This window comes from Alternaria metachromatica, assembly GCF_023757995.1.
Source record: "Alternaria metachromatica strain BMP 0045 chromosome Unknown scaffold_7, whole genome shotgun sequence".
Taxonomy (NCBI): Eukaryota; Fungi; Ascomycota; class Dothideomycetes; order Pleosporales; family Pleosporaceae; genus Alternaria; species Alternaria metachromatica.
Genome location: NW_026055498.1, coordinates 276,594 through 300,312, shown reverse-complemented (window position 1 = coordinate 300,312; position 23,719 = coordinate 276,594). Strand labels below are relative to the sequence as shown.

The window sequence follows — 23,719 nt, the reverse complement described above, 5'->3', positions numbered from 1 at the left end:
CTATCTAAAATTAATCTATAATAGCTATTAACGCCTTAGACTATATAGTTAATCTAGCGCTTAAAAAGCCTAGTATCTTTACTCTTAACTACTCTAATTATAAGTTTACGTAGTTCTTAGTTTATAAGATAAGCTTTAATATCTTTATTATAGAGTATAATAGTCTAACTAGTTTTTATAGCCTTAGTCTAGAGTATATTAAATAAAGTAATTCTATTTCTAATAGCTTTTATAATAGCCTTATATATAGTAAATAGAAAGACTTATTATATATATACTACTAGCCTAAAAGTAATAAGAATATAATTATCTATAAGTAGTAAATAAGCTATAGAGCGTAGTGCTAGCTTTACTATTAGTACTACTTTTATTTTAGTAGCGCCTCTTTATAAAGGTATAGAATTTTTTAGAGTTTTTACTATATCTACTTAAAAGTAGTAAAATAGACTAGTAGAGAGTTTAGTATTACTTCTAGAGGCTAGTAGAGAGTTAAATAACGCGTAAATAGCTTTTAATACTTATTTCTATAATTCTCTAGTAATAAAAAGCTAAGTAGAGTTAGTATAATAATCTAGATAGCTATTTATAGCTATAGCTAAGTTTTAAATAATATTATAGTAAATTCTTATAGCCTTTTAGTCTACTTAAATTTACTAGTAAATAGTATTTATAATAGCTTAGTATTTTAATAGTATACTCTTACTAATAAAAGCTATAGCGTAATTAAGTTTATACTATTATTTTTTATTAAAGGTATATAAATTTTTATAAGCTAGGCTCTTAGAGTTATCTTATTAAGTTTAAAAAGGCTATAATAATTATAGTAAACTCTTAAGTATAGCTATATTAGCTATTTTAAACTATTTACGCGTAAGCGTAAATATTTAGTTAGCTAAAGTAGTTAGAGGCTACTACTATAGATTAATTAGTGCAAAAATATTAGTAAAAAGTTAGGGTTCTAGAATCTTAAAAAGTTAGTGTTTGGTGCGTGCTATCCTTGACGTCACCCGCTTGGCTATGTGGAACTCGAACCGCATCGCAAGCGCGGGCAATCTTCTGCAACCAAACCACCGATTCGTTCAAACCTGCTCTTGGCTTTCTGTCACACCCCTTTTCTCCTTCAACCTTATCCACTCTGTCAAGTCCTGCTGGCTCCTCGTCATCGACTCGTATCGCTGGCCGTCGATGGTGGTGTCGTCGTGACCCTGCAGGTGCAAATACCAATAGAGGACCCCAACAAAGAAGCCGCCGCCGACGATGTTGCCAAGTAGTGCAGGAGCGATACCTTTCCAAACATACATGCCGATGGTAATGTCTGGTGAGCCATGGAAGATGGCATTGGGTATCAAGAACATGTTGGCGACGACGTGATCTGATGCAATGTCAGCTAACTGTAGGCGTTAACACGAACGTGTGGTACTTACCGAAGCCTAGCGATACAAACGCGAATGTTGGCCACCATATCCCCACTACCTTGGAAACATAGTCACGACCCGAACATCCGAGAAAGCAGGCCAGGCAGACCAACCAGTTGGCGCCGATGCCTTTGAGAAAGATTTGGTACCATTCTGGCTCGACTTGCTTATTGTAAGCGAAGTGCAGCGACTCTTCTCGATATAGCTTTCCGTCGAACAGTCCACCATCTATTACAACGGGTCAGCTTCAAACTTCCAGGTCGTTGCTGCCATCAGAGACTTACATCCGACGATCACACAACACACGAACAAACTTCCTGCGAGATTCCCAAAAAAGGTTACCACCCAATGCCTCAACATCCGCCAGATGCTGAGTCGTCGATGTAACGCAGCAACGGTCGTGTACATGAAGCTGCCAGTACACAGGTCGCTGCCAGTCATCTGTACTATAACTAGACCGTACGGGAATACAAGCGCGGCGATTGTCTTGATCAGACCCGGAGCGTTCTCCTGGTACCATGGCGAGGTGTTGGTCGAGATGAGCGTTGCGCATGCGAAAGACAAGATCATGCCAGCGGAGCAGGCACTGAGGAAGCTCTTGTCGACACGCATATACGCCTTCTTGACGCCCATGCGCGAGACTATCTCGAAAGAATCCTGAGGAGTATAGGCATTGTTGGTTGGTTGGTGCATGTTGTGAGCCCGGTGTTGACTTGGTATCGATGGAAGAGTTGTCGGGACTGCATTAATAGGTGTTGCTGTCCCGGAGGAGGGGTTCGATTGGACATGCATTGGCAAGAGGTTATGAGGCAGTACATGTCTTGGTGATGTTGATCTGTGGGCCATGTTGATGTCGTGGCTGAGGTGATTCGTAACGGGACTCACAACAACGTTGAGCAGCGGAACCGGAGGCGAGTAATCAGAGTTTCAGCACCGATGAAGCGACGGAAGTATCCATCAAATTAAATACAGGAAGTCAAGTGTGACTCCTTACAACCACCCATCCCGAAAACCATCCGCGCGATCTCCACAACATCACCGAGGACCGAAACACCTACGGATACAAAGTCGTCCAATTTTGGCGCGCAAACACCTTGCTTATCACAAAGATGACAAAAACTGCCAAATAGGGAATGCGGTACCGCAGGCTTGCGGCTCAATCCAAGACCTTGGCGGTTCAACCAGCGTCAATGAGACCGAGAAGTTTGTCGCCAAGGTGTCTGGGCGCAACGACGCACGAGAAAGAGCCGCAACACTACGACTGCACCCGACAGACGATATAACGGTGATGTGAGTGTGTGAGTAATCGTGTTCAACTTTGGGGCCCCGCACACACTCCGCATACACTCCGCATGTGAAAGAAAGGAGTGGCTGCGCAGGCACAACACAAGGTTGGGCATCATGCTCTTTTCGGGCGACCTTCCATACCGCTGTCGTAGAGCGCCTGTATAGCCATAATACACCGATCTCGGTGTACTGACTGCGTAACGTGTGTAGTGTGTGTATACAACAATCTTACACGTGGCATAGAGCTCGTTTCCTTCGACATCTCGCGCTTTCGCAGCTGTCATGCGGGTGGTGTATCTGATTTGGCATAGTCGCCGAGGGCGATATGATTCTGTGCCCAAGATTAGAAAGAAGCTTCTGGGAGACGATCCCGACCGTAGTGGCTTCGAAGCGTGAAGCCTTGGGATCGATTCGCACTCTATCTTGAAAGCCCGAAGTCTGCTAATGTAGATGCCCGCCTTCTCGACCCATCTCCTTACCTTACGCACTGTTGTAGCCGTCGTAGCTTGAGGATCGCTGCGGGTTTCCTCTTCCAAGGCTCTTCGTGTACCAAATTGATCGATCTTGCAGTTGCACAGGGTATCGGGGCAGGGAAAGCGCATTCAAATGGTTGGAGACGGCTCCAAAGCGAGTAGATCGTAGCTAAAGTGATCGTGATTATGATGAGCGACGACGAGCCTCAAAATCGGAGATGAATCTGGCATTCGCGGGCATTTTGCGGAGGGTTGATGATGACGGCCCCGTGTGTCCTCGAGGAGCTTAGTGTTATCGATAAGACTAGCGTGAACTGGACGCGTCGACGCGCTCAGTCAATTAACGGCAAGCGCGCCCAATCATCGCCAACTTTTCCCTTCTTTCCTCTGTCGTCCCACCCCGCAATTGTCTTCCTACCGCATATCAACATGGCATCCCGACCGGAAATCAAGGAGGAGGATGAGTCGGGTTTCTGCAAGTTCTTCCGCAACTTGCCTGAGAAGGACGATGAGACGGTGCGCATCTTCGACCGCGGCGACTACTACAGCGCCCACGGCGAAGATGCAAAGTTCATCGCAAACACAGTAAGCACGAACGAGCTCATTGGCGTATGGCTAAGGTATTGACATGCTATCAGGTATACAAAACCACAGCCGTCATCCGCAAGCTGGGACGGGAACCCGGCCTCGAATCCGTTACCATGACCATCACCGTATTCCGCAACTTCCTCCGCGACGCACTCTTCAGACTCAGCAAACGTATCGAGATATGGCAATCAACTGGCAAGCGCATGGATTGGAAGGTGGTCAAGCAGGCCTCACCCGGCAACCTGCAAGACCTGGAAGACGAATTGGGAGGTCAGATCGAGAATGCGCCCATCATATTAGCGGTCAAGGTGTCCGCAAAGGCCTCGGAAGCACGCAATGTGGGTGTATGCTTTGCAGATGCAAGCGTACGGGAGCTCGGTGTTACAGAATTCCTCGATAACGACCTCTACTCAAACTTCGAATCGCTGCTCATCCAGCTCGGCGTCAAGGAGTGCCTGATACAAGTCGACTCTACCAAGAAGGATGTGGAGCTGGGCAAGCTTCGGACGATTGCCGACAACTGCGGGTGCGCTGTGGCAGAGCGATCGCACGCAGACTTTGGCACAAAAGACATCGAGCAGGATCTGCCGCGGTTACTCAAGGATGAGCGAGCAGCCGACTCGCTGCCATTGACAGATCTGAAGCTAGCTATGGGCTCAGCTGCATGCCTAATCCGGTATCTAGGGGTCATGTCAGACTCGTCGAACTTTGGACAGTACCAGCTCTACCAACACGACCTCTCGCAATACATGAAGCTCGACGCTGCCGCGCTGAAGGCACTCAACCTCATGCCGGGACCACGAGACGGCGCCAAGAACATGAGCTTGTATGGACTGCTCAACCACTGCAAGACACCCACCGGTAGCCGACTGTTAGCACAATGGCTCAAGCAGCCGCTCATGAACGTCGAGGAGATTCAACGACGGCAGCAATTGGTGGAAGCCTTCGTCAACGATACCGAGCTAAGGCAGACAATGCAAGAAGAGCATCTACGGTCAATACCGGATTTGTATCGTCTAGCGAAGAAGTTCCAACGCAAAGTCGCAAACCTGGAAGACGTCGTGCGCGCATATCAAGTGGTCATCCGATTGCCGGGCTTCCTCAGCTCCCTCGAGGCGGTCATGGACGAGCAGTACAAGGAGCCGCTTGATGCGGAGTACACGGATAAGCTCCGCCAATACACAACGGCATTTGCAGGTCTGCAGGATATGGTAGAGACGACGGTGGATCTCGAAGCGCTCGACAACCACGAGTTCATCATCAAGCCTGAGTTTGATGAGTCGTTGAAGACTATCCGAAAGCGCCTGGACAAGCTCAAGCGTGACATGGAGTCAGAGCACATGCGTGTGGGCGATGACCTCAACCAAGATACCGAGAAGAAGCTGTTCCTAGAAAACCACAAAGTCAATGGCTGGTGCTTCCGACTAACCCGCAACGAAGCAGGATGTATCAGGCAAAAGAAGCAGTATCAAGAGATCTCAACACAGAAGAACGGAGTCTACTTCACCACCAACACACTACAAGAAAAGCGACGAGAGTTCGATCAGCTTTCTGAGAATTACAACCGCACCCAATCCGGCCTCGTCAACGAAGTCGTCTCAGTAGCATCGTCCTACGTCCCTGTGGTCGAGAAGCTCGCCGCCGTCCTCGCACATCTCGATGTCATCGTTTCCTTCGCCCATGTCTCCGTCCACGCACCCACCTCCTACACTCGACCAACCATGCACGCGCGCGGCACCGGTAACACCGTCCTCAAAGAGGCGCGACACCCTTGCATGGAGATGCAAGACGATATATCCTTCATCACAAACGACGTCTCTCTCGTCCGCGACTCGAGCGAGTTCCTCATCATTACCGGTCCCAACATGGGTGGTAAATCCACATACATTCGCCAAATTGGTGTCATTGCCCTCATGGCACAAATTGGCTGTTTCGTCCCTTGCTCAGAAGCCGAGCTCACGATCTTCGACTGCATTCTAGCACGTGTAGGCGCAAGTGACAGTCAGATCAAGGGCGTGTCGACTTTCATGGCAGAGATGTTGGAGACAGCAAACATTCTCAAGTCCGCGACGAAAGAATCCCTAATCATCATCGACGAGCTCGGTCGTGGCACGAGTACATACGATGGGTTCGGTCTCGCATGGGCCATCTCTGAATACATCGTCAAGGAGATTGGCGCTTTCGCGCTGTTCGCTACGCATTTCCACGAGTTGACTGCGCTGGTAGACACATACCCACAAGTCCAGAATCTACACGTCGTGGCACACATCTCTGAAGGTAGTGCTCCTGCACCCGACGCTGACGGTGACGCAGACATGGACGCCGCCGCCGTGCAAAAGAAACGCGAGGTCACCCTTCTATACAAAGTCGAACCCGGTTTCTCCGACCAGTCCTTCGGTATCCACGTCGCTGAGCTCGTTCGTTTCCCACAGAAAGTCATCAAGATGGCAAAGCGAAAGGCCGACGAACTGGAAGACTTTGCTGGAAAGCACGAAGAGGGTTACGTTCAAGCCAGTAAAGAGGAGGTAGAGGATGGAAGCCGGATGCTCAAAGAGGTGTTGGTGAAGTGGAAGGAAGAGGTAGAGAGCAAGGGCCTCACGAAGAAACAACAAGTGGAGAGGATGAGGGAGCTGGTCAAGGGGAACCCGGAGCTTATGGCTAATGGGTTCTTCAAGGGCATTCAGGCCTTGTGATTTTGAGTAGGCAAGGCAATGGCGTTTCGGGATGTAGCAAAACTCTGTACTCGGACAAGAGGCCTGTCGTAGCTTTAGTCAGATTCGTGAGCGTATTAGCATGATACCAGTAATTCACACATACCACACATTACATGGTTTTTAGTGTAGCGATTGAAGATGTCTGAGAGTCCAACATGGGAAGCCGTACAATGTGATACCATATGAGAGGTTTGTAGAGAACAGGAGAGCAGTTTGCATCGATAGCATTGCGCGCAGCTCAGCAGCTGGCTATCTTGAGGAGTAGGAGACTTAATCACGACCATTACTATCGTCCGCCATCCCTTAAGTTTTAGCTCATCCCCTTGGTACTGTGCCAAGAGTCTTACTCTTAACATGATTCGTGCGCGGTCTGGGTACTCCCTCCTACCAGACTCGTCCTTGATGTGGAAGCCTTAGATAGGAAGTCCACTGTATTCCAGGCCAAACAATCAGGCCCTCATTCTCACCGCATCACCTCTTCAACTCGGCAAACCTTCTCGAAAGCTCATCCACATCAGGAATCTTGCCCAGCCCATCCTCCTTCTTCGCCGGCTTCTTCGTATTCGCCTCGCTCTTCGCTACTTTCGCCGCCGCACTGCCCGGTAACTTCAACCTCGGCGCTACGTTATCCGTACTGGGGCTGGGCGGAACAACTCTCAGCGGACTTTGCGGGCCCAGCTTTTTGGGTGTGGACGCTTTCGCTAGCGCTTCCCGCTCTTCTGCCTTTTTGCTCGTGCTGTCGTCATTCGATATAGGGTCTTCGAGATCGGCGTCTGCTTTCTCCGCTACGCCACCTGATGGCTCGTCGTCGTCGTCTTCGTCTTCGTCTTCGCTCTTGGCTGTGCCGTATGGTACGCCGTAGAATCTCGCAATCTCCGTCATGTACGCCTCGACCAGCTCTTCCTTCGGTGTCTCGACCTTCAACTTCTTCATGACCCGTTCCGCAACACCCTCGCCTTCCATACTAGCGACTGCGACATCCTTCCCGAACTTGTCCACCAACAGCGCCCTCACGGTATGCAGTTCCTTGATCTCGGTTCGCGGCGCGGCGTATATTATGCTGCGGACGGCTTCTTCTAGCGCGGGGTCGAGGAGGGTGGAGGTGGATGCGGAGGTGGTGTTTGAAGAGGAGACTTGCGATTCGAGGAGTTGGGAGCGCGCGAGGAGGAGTTCGCAGTAGAGTTCGAGGATCTCGTGCAGTTCGGTCGTGATGTCGGTGCGGATTATGTTTTCGACGCGTATGCGCGCTGACTGTACTTTGCCGACCTACATAGACGTCAGTTCTGGGTATGTAGAGGGCAACGCGGTGATGTCTGGATACGCGCGGTTGCCTTGCGCCTGGGCGAGGCGATGCGACAATTGCCTGTAATGAGCTGGCGACGTACCTCGATCAGTTGCGCCATCTCTCTCCTCTGCTGTTTGACTTTGGCGCTGTCTTTCTGCTGGACCATGCGCAGTCGCGATATTGACAGCTTGAGCTGTACCTTGAGCTTGTTCTGCCCCGCATTAGCTGGCAGTCGCGACAGCCGTGTCCAGTGTCGCCATGGAACGTACGACTAATGAGACTGAAGGCGCCATCTTGTCTGGTCGGCGATAATCTCTGAACACGTATGGTAATTGCGATTACGGCGTTGTTGATTGTCGTGTCGGCGTCTGGTGTTGGCTGGAGCTAGTGGTTGGGCTGGGACGTGGAGGCGGGACACGCGCAGGCGTAGGGATGGCTTGGTGGGGTTCAGCGGCTTGGGTTGTGGCGGTGCACTGGGCTGATGACGTCTCGCTCAAAAAGAGATGGTCTATTCGAAGCACCGATTGTCACTCAGACTCTATGTATATCTTCATCATACACACCGGGACCCGTTGTCTCGAAAAGCAGCACCTCGCATATTACCTCCACCCTGGTACCCATGGTAAGATCAGATCAGCGTCACAATCTTTGTGTCCATCTCTTCAAGCATCTCCTTAAAGCGAGTATTGTACTGCTCTGTAAGCCCGTCGATATGGTAGCGTTCCACGTACTCGGTATCTCTTGGTCGGTAATCGATGGCCCACCACCCAGCGTAATGCACACCGACCATACCAAGACGAACGAAGTGACCTGGATGATCTGTCTCCATTACGATCAGCGCGCACTGATGATCGCCGAGCGAGGATGGCCCTTCTTTTAGAGCGAGAAATAGTAGGCAGAGCCGAGCTTGGGTGTCGTGCCAGCGAGCTAGTCCCACCTCGTCCCAGTGGCAGTCGCCACGTATCATTTCACTTGGTCCCGGTGAAAGCTTTTCATGTATCGCCTCTTCAAGCGAGGTTGAGACGCTCAATCGGTGTCGGATATTCCAAAAGTCGATCAAAGAGCAGCGTAAAGTGATCGCAGCTTCAGTGATTTCACCAGAGACGGTCGGCCCATGCACTGCGTACCGGACATCAAGGATCTCAACATTGGAAAGGACTATGTCGGCTTTGGCCCATTCAACACCTGTGCTTGTGGATGCCCACGACCAAGTAGGTGTATTCCCAGCCATACGCTGTTTGACTGCCGCTAGCAGACCCTCAGTCCATTCGGCTCGCTCGAAACAAGTGCGCCATAGCATATCGAAACAAAGGGTTGATCGCCATAGACCAGCAATGTAATCATCGCCTGGTCTTAATGACTCCATTGTCCTGGCAATTGCGGCGATTGCTGGCAGACGATCGTTACTGTAGGTCAGTCTACGTTGACTGTACAACCTCACCATCTCATGCCACATGTCTGTAAGATCCGGAGTGTTGGACTGAAGGGCCTCCGTCGCGCAACTTATCATATTCAGATCGTGGATCGATGCTGATATAACCTTCTCTAGCTTTCGACCTTGGGACTTGACTGCGCGTCGACATTGCCATACAACCTCGTTGGGACCAAAATGTACCACGCGGGGAGATAGCACAAGCTCTTGGAACACCCATGCTCGTTTTAAGAGCGGCCACGTAACGTTCGCGTCGTTTGATAGCCGTACGTACACTCCTGAGTGGCCTGGAAGTGGCTCACCTCGAAAGTTGGGATCAGCAGTTCGGAAGAAACCCTTTGTAGCGGTCTCAGAATCCGATGCGGCAACCGTGAGGAACGCGTTCGCATAAATGTCCGCCATGGTCGCAGACTGACTACGCCAGTCTTCGTCGTTATCTTGAATGATACATAGACTGTCGATCCATAAGTAAGAAACCTGGAGGAGTCGGCAAATAGTAACGGCATCTTTGAAGGTCGCTGGGAGGCTACCCATGGGAATCCCTTCATTCGAGTGTTCAATGAAGTTAGAGTCTGTTGTCGGGAGTACACCCTCGCCACCTCCCCAGCAGTGACTCAGACAAACATAGTGCGCAGGGCTTGTATTTTGTACAAGGAGTAGCCGATCTTCTTCGATTTTTAGAAATCTTGCACCTGTCTGGCCGCTGAGATGTGCGCTGGAAACTGATTTGGCGCATCCATCGTGACTCTTTAAGCAGTCTTTCAGCCAACTTCCAATGGCTGAGAAAGTATTGTCTGGGCCAGTCGAGCTTGGCATTAATTTTCCTGATGCCGGGGAAGTCGCTGGGGGAGTTAGTGAGCACCCTTTGACAGCTGTCAACTCACGTACCGCAGAGATCGAAAAGTTCCACGTAAAGCGCCACCGAGTCTGCGAAAATCATCAATTGAAATGGCCCGCTGTATTGAGTATCGCACCTGGCGGCATCTAGACATGATCGTGCTAGAGCCCACTCTACACAAGCCAGCCGCACAACAGATAAAGGACATCGACTCTCCGCGCCTGCTCGCAGCTGGTCAAGAGTTTCAGAAAGCTTGTTGCATACTTCGCACTTATGTCCACCGCATACGAGTATGAAGTCTCGACTTTGCGATGCCTTTGGGGTAATGCAGGTGGTTTCAAGCCCGATCGGTCTTTGCCAGAGCGCAAACCTGGGCAGATGCCTCGTGCCGTTTCGCCTTCTGAGCTTCAGCATGAATATAGATGGAGAATTAGCCTTAATAGGGAAGTTGAGATTCGATCGAGCTTTGAGCGCTATTGATAGTCATTGCTTGTTTGGATGCAATGAAGATAAACGAAATCCATGCGTTGTGAATTGGCGAAGCACCTACGATGACGTCATCTGGTCTCTTCGACTTGGTTGCATCTTACTTTCCAGAATGCCAAGATCATGAGCCTGTTCAGCGGGCGGGATTGGTGGGTGATTGAGTGGCAATTTGGTATCGCACATCGGCGGGATTCTTGGTGTGCCTGCCGATACCTATGTAGTTGGACGTTTGGTGTTGACGTGGATCGGGCAAGGATTCTCCTCGGTGGCACGGGCTCATCTCATCACCACCAGCAACGCTCAGAAACGCCCCCAGGTTATCTCGAACTCAGCATCCCGATCCTACAAAACGATCCATCGCTAGTTTCATTTACATACAAACAAGAAGCCAATGTTAATCTCTCGATCTAAAATCAGCTCAAGCTACTGTCTTGTTGATGCATCGCCGACGGAGCAATGATGGAAGGCAATCTGCTTCCGCCTTTTTGTGGTGGCGCAATCATGCATATGCGCAACCTTGGACACATCCGCGCCGTGTGTATATCCTGTAGCCTTCAGAACTCTGACGCGCCATGAAAACCGAACTTCAAGATACTCTCATATTTACGAAGTAGCAATTCTCCAAACTTCTGACTCAAGCCAACCATGCGGCTCTTGCGCATAGAGCCTGATGACACATTCAGCCTTGTCGAATACTTTAAAAAAGACATGCCTCCATACGCGATCCTCTCGCACACCTGGGGAGCTGACAGCGAGGAGGTCACGTACAAGGACCTGGTTGAAGGCAAAGCGACGCTGAAAATTGGGTATAAGAAGCTGCATTTTTGCGGCAAGCAGGCGTCGCTTGATGGTCTGGATCACTTCTGGGTCGATTCTTGCTGCATCGACAAGGCAAGCAGCGCGGAGCTGTCAGAGGCTATAACCTCAATGTTTCGATGGTATCGAGGTGCACAGTAAGTACTAAGCTGCCATTTTCTCCACCTACGTATCATCCCAGCACGAGACTAATGAGCGTTGTGTCGTTTAGTATTTGTTACGCATATTTGGCTGATGTATGGTCAACACGAAATGGACTAGCTAACCAACACTGGAAGTCTGATTTCCATAAAAGTAGATGGTTCACTCGCGGCTGGACTTTACAGGAGTTGCTTGCCCCTATATCTGTCGACTTCTTTTCTGCCGATGGGAACGTGCTCGGTAACAAAGGCTCTCTTTCACATCAGATCAATCTTGCTACAGGTATACCCATCGAGATCTTTTGGAAGAAAAGGTCTTTCCTCTCATACAGCGTTAGCGAGCGAATGTCCTGGACAAAAGGCCGTCAAACCAAACGCGAAGAAGACGCAGCTTATTGTCTGTTTGGCATGTTCGACGTCCAGTTGCCGGTCATGTATGGAGAAGGGGAGAAGAGGGCTCTTGTACGGCTGCAGAAGGCTATTCACGATGTATCCAGTTACCCACCACCGCCTCCTCCGCCTCCCCCGCAGTTTCCCTATGCGCAACTGCTTTCGTTACCTCCACCGCCACCACCACCACCTCCTCCACCTCCGCATCACCAGTATCTTTCGGGTATGGAGCCACCCACTGACGCTCATCGAACCCTCCGAGGACGATCGAGCAAACTATAGCAGCATCCTATGCAGGCTCTATAGGGGTTCAGCGTATCGACTGGAACACACAAAGCTGCTAAACGAATGTAGTCAGCCTTTTGTTTATTGCCAGTCTATCAACTCAGGTGACGTCTATTTCGTGATAACGCAGCTGGTGCATATGATCAGAAACATGCCGCTACATGATAGAATCGCCTGACAGATACGGCCTTATGTGTATCGATGCTCGAAGAATATGCTGAATGCAGTAGGCACCGCCTGCCGGCTGAACGCATCTAGATATCTTAATGTTCCCTTGGGGTGGCCCATTTGTAGTAGACATGTGGGCGTTATGTATGATGTAGAAGCACAAAGCGGGGTGGTTTCATGCACCCTCCGCCTCGTCCAAAAGCGGTGCACACACCCAACAACAGAAAATCCAGGTTTCGACGCATATCGACTAGCACTCGAGGTCCCTGGTATGATAGATGTGATCGGCATGCAAGCAGGCACATTGACCGACGTTTCAAGCTGACAATGCAGCTACCCACGCCCAATAGGTTGCGCCACTAGAATGTAACTCCAATCAGGAAAACTGCTGCTATCACGATGCATGACAGTACAAGAAATCTCTTTGGGCGTCTGTCTCATGAAGCACAACTTGCGCCTTGCTTACATCGCGCGCGCTGGTTCCTTTGTCTGCTTACCCCCTCTTCTCTGCTCACCGACTTGAACTTGAAGCTCCTGTGAGACGAGTCATTTCTCCCGCACATGCTTCAGCCCGCTTCAATGCCATGGCTCCATCATGGCGCATGAAAAGTAGCTTCACTCTCAGCCTTGCTGCCCTCGTCTTCTTCCAGCCTCGCCTGATAGCAGCGCAATGCGACATCCCGCCTCTGACACTCACCTGGTCCAACATCACCGTCACACAGGACGGTCTCGGTGTCGCGCGTGGGATTGAACTTGGTATCGGAAGTCCGCACCAGATCTTCGCTTTCAGGCCGTCGACTACGCTCAACAACACGCGGATCAACAATGTTATCAATTGCGGATCTGCGAGCAACGATAGCTGCATCGGTGGTCTAGGTGGTGCTTTCGATGCGCCAAAGTCGACATCGTATGCGGTTTCGATCAAGAGCCAGTGGAATGGCAGCCAAGTCGACGCTGAAGACAGTACCGGTGCATACGTCTACTTCAACGATGATGTCGCGTTTCAGGAGAATGGCGATGTCGACGGCTTTCCATTGGTCATGGATAGTGAAGTCTGGGGAGGTGAGGATCCCTCGATGCGTCTCGTCCAATGCGGGCTGTCGAGCTATGAATGAAGCTGACTGATAGCAGGTGTGCAATCTGGTCTACCTCTCGGAACCAACTCCTCCTTCCTCCGCGCTGCAGTCGCTGGTGGTGTCGCGCCATCTCAGGTATTCGGTCTTTGGAGTGGTAGCAGGGGTATCGATCCACATGACGGTTTGCTCGTTGTGGGAGGATATGATCGCGCGCGGGTAGACCCTGCATCCAACTTCACCACTTTCCCGATCGGCGAATGGAACCTCATGCGGGCCTGCCCTCTACAGGTAACGGTCACAAACCTGACGTATCAGGATATACCGCTCATACCAGACGGAACCGATGGGCTGATTGCTTGCATTGAGCCATCGACGCAGCGCTTCGTCTTTCCGCCAGCAATTGCGCAAGCCTTCGGAAACTCTACTGATCAGAATGAGACCGCATATCCGGGGAAGATGCAGTACAACGTCTCCAATCGTCCCGGCGGCGATCTTGTTCTAACATTGGCAGGCGGCTATCAGTCCAGGATACCTAACAAGGAACTGTTCGCGCCACTACGCGGATCTGACGAGTACGGCCGGTATGCCATCACCAACGACAGCACACTCGAAGCGTTCGTGTCGGATACGCGACAAGATGATCCAAGTGATGTCGATAGTACCTTGGGAGGGCTCTTCTTGACCTTCAACTATCTTTTAGTAGATTACGCGAAAAACGAGTTCCAACTTGCGCCAGCTGTCGCAGCCAATGCGGAAAACGTGTCGCCAAACCCTACCACTGTCTGCACACCTACCAACATCACGCCCGCGAGCCCAACTCCGATAGTCGAAAAGAAATCAACCAACAAAGGTGCGATTGCAGGTGGTGTTGTTGGAGGTGTTGCTGGACTGGCGCTGCTTGGAGCCATGGGCTTCCTGCTGTTTAGGCGGAACCGCCGAGCCAAGAACCCTGCTGTCAGCGAGATCGATGGGCAAACAATTGAACCAGTATCGCGGCAGCCGTCAGAGATGATGGCGCATGAAGTTACACCTGTGCATGAGATGTCTGCGAGTCGATACGCAAGTTTCCGAAAGCCTGAAGGGAGGGGATGGCATTGATCGTGCGCGTGAGCGTGAGAAAAGGGGACGGGAGGCGGGCAGATCCGCTTCGGCTGCGTAATGACATACATAGTTCTGCACTAAATTTCTGGGCGCTATCTCGAGCAGTCCATTGTTCGCCCAAGTCGCCCTTATCATTCCATCATGCCTTTCGTTCTCTCATGACAAAAGCTTCGCTTTCCTAGTCGGCTCATAAACGGGAACCTTCATAGGTACCACATCGCTGTCGCGACAATAGCTCACTTCTGCCCACCTCAACCAGCCCGCGTACGTCATATTGGCACAGTCGCTGCCACGATGTTTTCTCCACAGCATACCGAGAGTGTCGCCTCCGAACAGCTTCGCCGAGAACCCGTGCCCAAGCTTCAAACACCAGCTATCCGCCACTACCTTCTCCACGATACGCCTCGCAAGTGCTTGATCGTCTGTCTCAATCTCGCGCTCCTTGGGTAACCGAAGACTTAAAAGATCAAATTGCCGCTGACCACTCCATCCAGTCATCTGCTCGTGCGCAAAGGCCCCGTCCATCATGCTGAGCAGCCAGCACTTCTCTCTGACATACTTCGGCCCGTCCCATCCATCTTCTTCATCCACCCAGCCTTGTGCTGCTCCCATGCATTGGATCTGAATCGCGTAGTCCGTCATGGCCTCGTCATTGATCACCATTTTCTCCTGTCCTTCCTCTTCTACAACAACCTCTTGTGGCACACGCATAAGCGGGACGTGGGACACCATTGGATGCGCATGCGTGCCGATCGTGTTGGTCTTGCCTTCCCAGACCTGGAGCAAGATATAATGTGCGCGCTGCACAAGCGGGTTGTTCGCTCGACACATGAGCGAGAAATTCACGATCTGCGGCTCATCTGCTCCCAGCGTGAAGCCGGCGAAGTCGTAAGGCGAATCTGGGTTGGTGATGTGTTCGGTCCAGAGACGATTTAGGTCGCCGAATTGAAGGATGCCAACATCGAGATACACACCACCGTACTTCAACAGGAGCGGATAGCGGATGAGATCTGAGGTGTGTTGTGCAGCATACTGTCCGTCCAGGGTGCCGTTTGTGAAAGCCGCCGGTACAATCGAGGAAGACTTGGTGTCAATGTAGTTGCCTACATTCAACGGGGAATTTGGCACGTTGTCAAGGACATAGATGGTCCATCCCAGTGGTGAGAAGCGGCGGTACCAAGCAAGGACGTTGCGTAGTAGGACGGGTGGGATCGTTCGGATGCCAGAATGCCAGAACGCGAATATGGACTTTGAGTCAACCAGAGGTGATTTCGGCGATAAGAGCTCTTCGGGTAGAGGCCCTTCTGTTGATATAGGCTCCAGAACCTTGGACGGAATTCTTGAAGTTCCTGGAATCAATGGGTAATCCATGATTCGGCTTAATCGTAGACGGTCGATCTTGATCTTTGAATTGTTCTCTTAGTTGACAGGCAACTGCATTACGAATGCCAGTATAACTTTGGTGCTATATATCTGGGAAGGTACGCAGGAGTCACTGCGCATCGTCCAATGGTCATTTCGACTCATACACGCTAATATACGCGTGACGTCATCGGGCATATATTTTTCACCAGCGTCTTACGAAGCATCAAAACGTGGTGCCGCGATATTATCACTCGATATTTGCTTGGGTAGACACGTCTGAGTAACATTGGTCATTCAGCGCACTCTGGTCTGCCCAGGAACATGCCTGCCAAGCACACGACAATGTGTACCAAATCAACGATCGAGCCCAAGAGCCAACTCGTATATGGTGCAAGACGATCAGATATCATGCGCTGACGATTAAGAGACTGGCTGGAGACAGGCTTGAGTCTCAAATCTCCGGTCGGGGCTGTCTTATCTACGCCAGTCTGTAGGAGGATTGATCACATGCGTTGGGTAAGCTCATTAGAGCAACGAATTACACTCAAGACCTCACAGAACGCACAGTAGGTGCAGATACGGTAACTTGACCATTTTGGCGAGAAATTGGAGTCGCTTGTTTCCACAGTCGTCACCGCGCCATCGAATCGCGACTTCCGTTTACCGCCAAGCACGCGACCAAATGTGCTGAGTCTAGACTGCTACCTTCAATGCCAGACTATCGTCCTCCATCGACACACCATCAAAATGCAGCAACCCAGATCCGCCCTCTCGCCCCTTCCAGACATCGTGCGCGGCCCATCCGCACCGCCGCGACTACCACCTCGCCCTTCTCCACCACCGCCTGCTCCAGACTTCCTCGTCATCGGCTTGTTTGCCCTACGACTCACAAAGCGCTTGATAGAGAGCCTCGAGTACTATCCCGGTCGCGACGCTGACATCATCTGGCTCGTCAACTTCCTCTCGCCCTTCCACAACGATTACGAACTAGCCAAGATCTCAGGTGCTCGAAGAGATGACTACCTCGCAAATTATCAGAGCATTGTATCGCGAATGAAGAAGCAGCCAAAATATCCGATGCGGTTCATGCAGATGAACCCCGATAAGTCCGCGCAACCGTCAAGGCGGAGCACTGAGACCGAGCGGCCAAGCCAGATGACCGACGGTAAGTACATTTGCCCATGTGACAAGCCCGCTAGGCTAACATAACCCAGCGGAAAGACAGGAGATCATCAACTTCTGCGACGCAGCAGGCGAGTGGGGATCTATCCTTCCGATACCAGCGCGAGAAGCAGAGAGAATGGTCGAGCTGGCTGACCGAAGGAAAATCGCCGATCTCGAAGAGCCTCATCGGCAACGCCAGCAGTACGAAGACAGAGAGGGGCCACGAGATCGCATGCAGTCGCGGTCTGAGGATAGAGAGGAATTGCTAGATCGGAGACCATCACGATTCGAGCCACATTCTTTGCCTTACAATACGAGACGACCATTGCAAGAGGTCAGGCAGTCAGAACGCGAGGACAGATATCGACCACATAATACTGGGGTGTGGCGTGGCGACGAGTACCTTCCGCCTGATGTAAGGCAGCCGCCAGCGGATACGAGAAGGAGACGTCGGGTATCTTTTGCTGATGACAGGCAGTACTTTGAGGTAAGAGCCTAGCACTCGTATGGGTCTCAAACACTTGCTGACCCGAACAGGATGAACGGCGATGAGTAGATTGGGGTGAGATGCATGCTAGTGATCCAGTCGTTCACACATGCGCTCGAGGTCTTGCATGCTTGGATAGAGATGGGAATGAGGCTTTGCAGGAAATGTTTTTTATACGCGTTATGTGTATCTAGGAATTGTTGATGCTGTCGATACAGTTTGAGTAGGTACGACAAGAATTTGAGCAATGACATGATGATATGAGAGTAATGTTGATGCAACTAGTCTAGTCTATTATGAAGAAATGTACGAAAGCGAAAACGCAGGAGAACAAGAAAGCAGAGTAAAGCAAACGCAAGACACAGGAAAATGCAGCCTACCCAACCCCACCATCTCGTCAGCACGATCCGAAAGTGCCAATCATCATCAACCTGGCAACCACCTACATCCAAAACATCGTGTTATCCAGCGCCTTATTCCAGGGATTCTTCCGCGCCATATCCATCCCAGTCCACTTCCCCCAAACCTTCGCCGCCTCCTCCAACGCCCATTCCTTACACTTTTTCGCCACATCGTCCTTGTGCAACAGCTCCATGATCTCTTCTCCCCTAGTCTTTGCTGGCCAGACTCCAGTGGCCGTCTTGGTCTGTTCTTTGATTGGCTTGTAGATCGACTGTCTGACCCTGCGTTTGTGATCTTCCATCTCAGTCTTCTTCTTTTTGAGCTCTTCAGCTACGTCGGTGTCGCCGTTGAGGAAAGATCGCAGGTAGATTCTGCCGCGTTCGCAAAGGCGATCGGCGTAGTAGGCGGGTGGGGCGTAGGAGACGCCGCAGCTAGCTCGGACGTAGGTGTATGAGAGTTGGTGGGTCTGCGTGTGTTAGTCGGGTATTCTATAAAATCAGTGTGTGTGTGCGCAGTGGATAACTTACGAAAGTAGCTAGTTCTGCCACGTCCCAATCGGCATCGTCTTGGATAACGAAGTAGTGCGCTGGTTTCGTGGTACCTTGTAGGCCGCTGTGAGACTGGAGGAAGAACTCCTTGAAGTACGGAGACGTTACTGATGTGTCGACGACGGTACCTGGCTTGCAGTTTCCACCTTTGCCTTCCTTGTCTTCTTCTTTCGTGGGATAGAAGCGTGTGTGGTGATGTTTGGTGACGATGATAGAGGTGAGTTTCAAGTCCCCTTTCCATTTCTTCTCTTTCTTGACTTTCTCGTAAGCGCTCCTGATAGCGCGCACTTCTTGCTCAACGACCTTGCCGAATTGACCTTCGCTCACTCCGTCTCGGTAGTAAATCATTTTTGTAGGTAGCTTCAGTCGTGGTTTGGGTATAGGGGCGTTCTTGGGCTTGATAGGGTAATCGTAGTAGGCTCGTAGACGCTCCACTGTCATCGATTCGACCTCTTGGATGATCTGGTAGGGTTAGCTAAAGCGATACAAATTGTTTAGAATTCCTCTTGCTTACCTCGCGGTCTGTTCTATCCGGGTTTTGGAGGCGCATGGATCCAAGAAACTTGCCACCATATTCGTCCACGGACCCAACAAGCGCGGCAATCGAAGGGCAACCATCGATGGAGACTAGCGATGGATGTGTGACGTCAGCGCCAAGAAGCATGGTCTCCTTTAATCGATGCTCAAGCGACTGCTCGAAGTTGGCCACGCTATCACCAGCTGAGTGGTTGATGCCTTCGCATTTTAGATTGACCTTCATCATGACGTTGCCGAGGTATTGTTCAACCTTTGCAGCGTCTGCGAAGACTTTGGGTTCAGTGATGCACACCGCGTGGAGTCCAAATTTGCGGTCCGCTAGATCTTTGAAGAACTGATAGGCCTGTCTGTCTGGCTTTGGGAGCAAGAGAACAACGATCTTCTTGCGTCCCTCATTGAATGTCTCCTTGACGTACTGGAGAGCTTGATGTAGCTGGTCAAATTCGAAGTTCAGCAAGTCTCGTCGTGTTACCAAAAACTTGCTATCCTTGTTGTTGCCGCCAATATTGTACCGTTGCAGTACCTCTTTCAAAGTTGCTTGGAGAGTACTGGTCTCTGATGTGGTAAGCAGATACACCTGAACACCAGCACTCACCGTAGGGCCGGACTCAAGAAATTCGCAATCCTTCAACGTCCAGCGGGGTGTTTCGCCGAATTTGCCTTTACCCACGTGTTCGTTGTAGAGATCTTTCTTCTTATTAGCACCGTATATGATGGAAGGATAACGCATAGTGGTGCTGTTGATGTTCAGAAGTCTGGGAACGATGGTAAGGGGTTGACAATGAGCCTAGAATAAGGTTAGTCGGGATAGCAGGACGTATTAGTTCTTGACTTACGAATGTTACGCTGTCTGAACCAAGAGCTTGCTTGATCTTGAGAAAGTCGAAGACGTTATCGATCAGTGAAACGCCCTCTTTAGGTGTCAGGGCCGCTCGCTTGAGCATAGTGTCGGTAAGGTGGTCAGGGACAGGGCGACGATAGATCTGGTGGCGAAGAATCTGAAGTTTGCCAGCGGCAAACCACTCTTTGTCGCTTGGAGTACCAAGATTGATACCGGGAAGGGCGCCTGTTTCGCCTTTGAACTCTTTGGGGTAGGCTAACGTGGTTAAAACACCGTCAAAATAGTAGAAAGGTATAGCTTACCCTCTTTCAAGTACTTCAGTACTTCTTTTGTCTTCGTACTTCCGTCGGGCATCTTCTTATCGAACTTAAGATCTTTGAGGGGAGTCTCTCTACTTGTACCCGAGACGGTCTTTTCTCGTCCTGAGACATCGTTCCAGTCTCGTTGACGATCTTTCGGGTCCTTTCCGCGGCCGTATCTAATCTCGACTCGTAGAGCATTGAGTGCCGCCCACCTAGTCCTCTCGTTGGAAAAGGTCTCGGTATCTTTGAGGAACTCGTCGACAGTCTGGGAGCGATAGAAAGCACTGGTTCCATGGTTGACATTGAGAACGATGCCAGCTTGGAGAGGCTTGATGGTGTAGAAATATCCTTGCATTGTCATAAGAGATGGTGAGAGATGCTGTTTTCTGCCAGTGACGAAGAACTTGTTTGCGCCGATGCGTATGACCTCGTCAGTGTTCAAGCTCTTTGATATTAGAATATTCAGGGCTTTGACCTCGATGCTAGAGTCCCAGAGATGAGGCTTGTCCATGTGACCGCCAACATACTCTCGTAGGTTGCTGAAGTCGAGTTCACGAAGAAGCTTCAACTTGAGCTCGCGTTCTACATTGGTGCCGTCGCGACATCCGTCCGGTATCTTGTGAGGGCCCGTAAACTTCTTGTCGTCTTCTTGATCATGCAGTTTCTTCCATGAGATGATAGTGGATATGTTGTCCGTGGCGAGAGAATCTTTGTTGTTCCGCAAAATGTCCACACTATCGATCATGGTACGGACAAGCTTTTCCAGCTTCTTTTTGTTCTGTCCGACAGGAAGATCAAGAATTTGGTATTCGTAGAAGGTCGTCTTCTCATCGATGCCAATCTTGAAGAAGTTCGTCGTGACCTCAGTCTTGATAGCATCAGTGATAGTCCTGCATGAGCCTTTCTGCGGGGGATATTGCGACAGTATTCTTGACTCGCCCCTTTTCAGAGCTTCCTCCTTCTGATCAACTGCCCGAAGTGCCTCGTTCTTCTCTTCCTCGGTAATGTCGGGCTTGGTTTGTGTGCCTTGTGTCGGGGCTGGGGTTTGTCCGCTTTGCTCCTCTGCCGGCTCGGATGAGTCTGGAACCTGGCCGGCAGGTACCTCCTGCTCTGGGGGAGCATTGGGCTGTTCGGAAGAACGTGAGGGAATGTTACCGCGCTGTTGTAGTATTTTGATGTAACCTTTCGCGTAAGCGACACATTTCTGAGGCGTGATGTTCTTGTTGATCCAGGCCATAGACGATACCGGGGAGTTTATTTTCGGGCAAAGCCAGGCGTGCGCTTTGCCATCCTTCTCGGAGTGCCGCTCTCCACACAAGATGCATGGGTCATCGTCCATGTGATCTTCGATTAGTCGTAGCTGTTCTGGCTGGAGTAGGTCTTCAGGCTTCGCCGTCGCTTTCCTTTTCGGAGCCATGCTGAAGGTAGAGCTTTGTACTTTGGTCTGAGAAACTCTAACTATTGAATGCTTGGGGCGAAGAAGATTGACCAAGGCTAATTTGCTCGAGCGATATTGAAGCATGTATAGAGCGAGTGCTGCTGTTCATATATCCATGTCAGTTTTGCTTGCTCTATTGACTCAAGCATCGGCCAAATGCTTGTTGTTGTTCGCGATGTGATTGGGAAGTGCTACAATCATGTATCAAGCATGTCTCATTCACCACAATCGGCTTCCTTCGCGCTATGAGACATAAGCGCCTTGAGCGTGCAAGCATTGTGCTCACCCTGTATGCAGTTCTACTGCGACATCGGCGGTTAGCTAAGACAGTGAGTGGTGTTGGAATGCGTTCTGAGGGGTGTGGAATTCCACGAACCTGTTGACAATTCGCTCCTTCCGTCTACCGCTCTTCCGGATCTGATTGCTCATTTTAGCGCTAAATACGGAAAGAGTCAAGAGGAAGCTGAAGAATCGGCCTTTCGCATGTTGTAGGAAAATGAATAAGCCCTAGAAGCCATGCAAGCCAATCTATAACTGCGACGGCTCCGCGCGTGTATAAATACGGAATGAACGTCGCCCTCCCAACGCCAAGACATGCATTCGTCAATCATACCATGCGACTCTCTACTGCGTCGCACATTGAGGACCCTCAGCCTCCTCGTCATCGTCTTCCCACTCAGCGCCACCTGCGCGTGGGTCTCCGCTGCCGGCGCCGTAGTCCTCCATGTCGGCGTCCCATTCGACGTCTACCTCTTCCACCTCTTCGTGCTTTTCTTCCGGCTTGTCGTCCTTTGGTAGCGCGTCCCTGAGCTTCTGTACCGCGGCGTCGTTCTTCAGCCATCCGTCCTCGGGGAATTCGACGTCGACTACTAGGTATAGATCGCCACGAGCGTCGCTGCGCTTGATAGGCATACCCTCGCCTTCAATCTTGAGGATTTGTCCTGGTCTCAGGACATTGCCGTCTGGTTGTTGTACGTTGAGCTTGAGACCCCGTCCGTCGAGATGAGTGATGACTACTCGGTTGAAGCCAGTCAAAGCTTCTACCAGGCTGACCTTCAACTCAGCCCTCAGATCTGCACCTGCACGCTCGAAGACATCGTGTGGTGTCTCTGTGAGCGTGAAGATGATGTCGCCTGGCTCCTGGTCGGGTACTTGGTCTGCCTCTCCTGCAAGTACGATACGTTCGCCTTGTCGCGCACCGCGGGGAATGTAAAGTTCGAGGACGTTCCTTGTCTCCACAACCTTCTTTCCTTTGCACTTCTTACAGCGATGCTTCTCGGGAATGACTTGGCCAGAACCTGAACAGTTGCCGCAAGGAACGGTCTCTTGGGTGACGAGGCCGGGGCCGACCTGGCGGAGGACTTGCTTGGCACCTAGAATAGTCAGTATGTCTGGATGATGCGAGATGAAAGAGCGACGTACCGCGTCCGTTGCAGACGGCACAAGAGTTGCTCTTAGCGCCCTGCTTTCCTCCGCTGCCCTTGCACATGTTGCAGATGATGTTCTTGGTGCTGGAGAACTTGGTCGTCTTGCCCTTGTACAGCTCCTCCAGGCTGACCTCATACTCCTGCTCTACCGATCGTCCTTTCCGTGGCACGTTTCGTCCGCCGGGCATGCCTCCCATGCCGCCCATTCCAGGCATTCCGCCAAATCCGCCCATTCCGCCGAACATTTGCGCAAAGATGTCGTCGATGTCCGGGCCTTCGCCGCCCATACCGCCTCGGGACGGATCGAAGGCAGCCATGCCGTGGGTGTCGTACATGTGTCGCTTGTCATCGTCGGAGAGGATCTCGTAGGCTTGTTTCGCGGCCTTGAAGCGAGTCTCGGCCTCTGCGCGGTCATCTTCTGCGACCTTGTCGGGGTGATGTGCTAGCGCAGCCTATCCGGGTCAGAATGGGGTCGCCCTTGCGTTGTTGTTGCTGACGAACCTTGTGGTATGCCTTCTTGATCTCGATCTTGCTCGCGCCCTTTTCGATCTCGAGGACCTCTGTTCGCGTTAGCAATGCTTCAAATGTACAGACAAGTGTACGTACCGTAGAGGTCGATTTCTTCATCCACTGGAGGTGGCATCGTGTTAGTGAGAGTCGTGTCGTAGTAGACTGGAGGTACAAACTTTTGTGTTGTTGGTGGGTCGGGAGTGG

General features: G+C 51.0%; 8 protein-coding genes across 8 annotated transcripts; 3 read left to right on the top strand and 5 right to left on the bottom strand.

The window, feature by feature from the left end:
- Nucleotides 1-1,079: 1,079 nt before the first annotated feature.
- Nucleotides 1,080-2,108, bottom strand: J4E83_004124 (uncharacterized protein; the record flags this gene model as incomplete). Its single annotated transcript, XM_049331055.1, has 3 exons — nt 1,080-1,372; nt 1,425-1,643; nt 1,700-2,108. The coding sequence occupies 3 exons, from the start codon at nt 2,106-2,108 to the stop codon at nt 1,080-1,082; spliced, it is 921 nt and encodes a 306-aa protein (XP_049189601.1).
- A 1,496-nt stretch (nt 2,109-3,604) lies between these two features.
- Nucleotides 3,605-6,456, top strand: MSH2 (MutS-like protein; the record flags this gene model as incomplete). The annotated part of the gene is made up of 2 exons (XM_049331054.1): nt 3,605-3,760; nt 3,814-6,456. The coding sequence occupies 2 exons, from the start codon at nt 3,605-3,607 to the stop codon at nt 6,454-6,456; spliced, it is 2,799 nt and encodes a 932-aa protein (XP_049189600.1).
- Nucleotides 6,457-6,948: 492 nt separating this feature from the next.
- J4E83_004122 (uncharacterized protein) lies at nt 6,949-8,055 on the bottom strand (the record flags this gene model as incomplete). Its single annotated transcript, XM_049331053.1, has 3 exons — nt 6,949-7,743; nt 7,863-7,973; nt 8,032-8,055. The coding sequence occupies 3 exons, from the start codon at nt 8,053-8,055 to the stop codon at nt 6,949-6,951; spliced, it is 930 nt and encodes a 309-aa protein (XP_049189599.1).
- A 4,846-nt stretch (nt 8,056-12,901) lies between these two features.
- Nucleotides 12,902-14,491, top strand: J4E83_004121 (uncharacterized protein; the record flags this gene model as incomplete). Its single annotated transcript, XM_049331052.1, has 2 exons — nt 12,902-13,379; nt 13,449-14,491. 2 exons carry the CDS (start codon nt 12,902-12,904, stop codon nt 14,489-14,491), a joined length of 1,521 nt encoding a protein of 506 aa, XP_049189598.1.
- Nucleotides 14,492-14,650: 159 nt separating this feature from the next.
- Nucleotides 14,651-15,865, bottom strand: J4E83_004120 (uncharacterized protein; the record flags this gene model as incomplete). The annotated part of the gene is made up of 1 exon (XM_049331051.1): nt 14,651-15,865. The coding sequence occupies one exon, from the start codon at nt 15,863-15,865 to the stop codon at nt 14,651-14,653; it is 1,215 nt and encodes a 404-aa protein (XP_049189597.1).
- Nucleotides 15,866-16,606: 741 nt separating this feature from the next.
- J4E83_004119 (uncharacterized protein) lies at nt 16,607-17,579 on the top strand (the record flags this gene model as incomplete). Its single annotated transcript, XM_049331050.1, has 3 exons — nt 16,607-17,024; nt 17,074-17,224; nt 17,561-17,579. The coding sequence occupies 3 exons, from the start codon at nt 16,607-16,609 to the stop codon at nt 17,577-17,579; spliced, it is 588 nt and encodes a 195-aa protein (XP_049189596.1).
- A 373-nt stretch (nt 17,580-17,952) lies between these two features.
- J4E83_004118 (uncharacterized protein) lies at nt 17,953-21,557 on the bottom strand (the record flags this gene model as incomplete). Its single annotated transcript, XM_049331049.1, has 5 exons — nt 17,953-18,378; nt 18,440-18,922; nt 18,975-19,784; nt 19,834-20,093; nt 20,141-21,557. The coding sequence occupies 5 exons, from the start codon at nt 21,555-21,557 to the stop codon at nt 17,953-17,955; spliced, it is 3,396 nt and encodes a 1,131-aa protein (XP_049189595.1).
- A 645-nt stretch (nt 21,558-22,202) lies between these two features.
- Nucleotides 22,203-23,648, bottom strand: J4E83_004117 (uncharacterized protein; the record flags this gene model as incomplete). The annotated part of the gene is made up of 4 exons (XM_049331048.1): nt 22,203-22,951; nt 23,001-23,457; nt 23,507-23,565; nt 23,612-23,648. 4 exons carry the CDS (start codon nt 23,646-23,648, stop codon nt 22,203-22,205), a joined length of 1,302 nt encoding a protein of 433 aa, XP_049189594.1.
- Between the last annotated feature and the right edge of the window lie 71 nt (nt 23,649-23,719).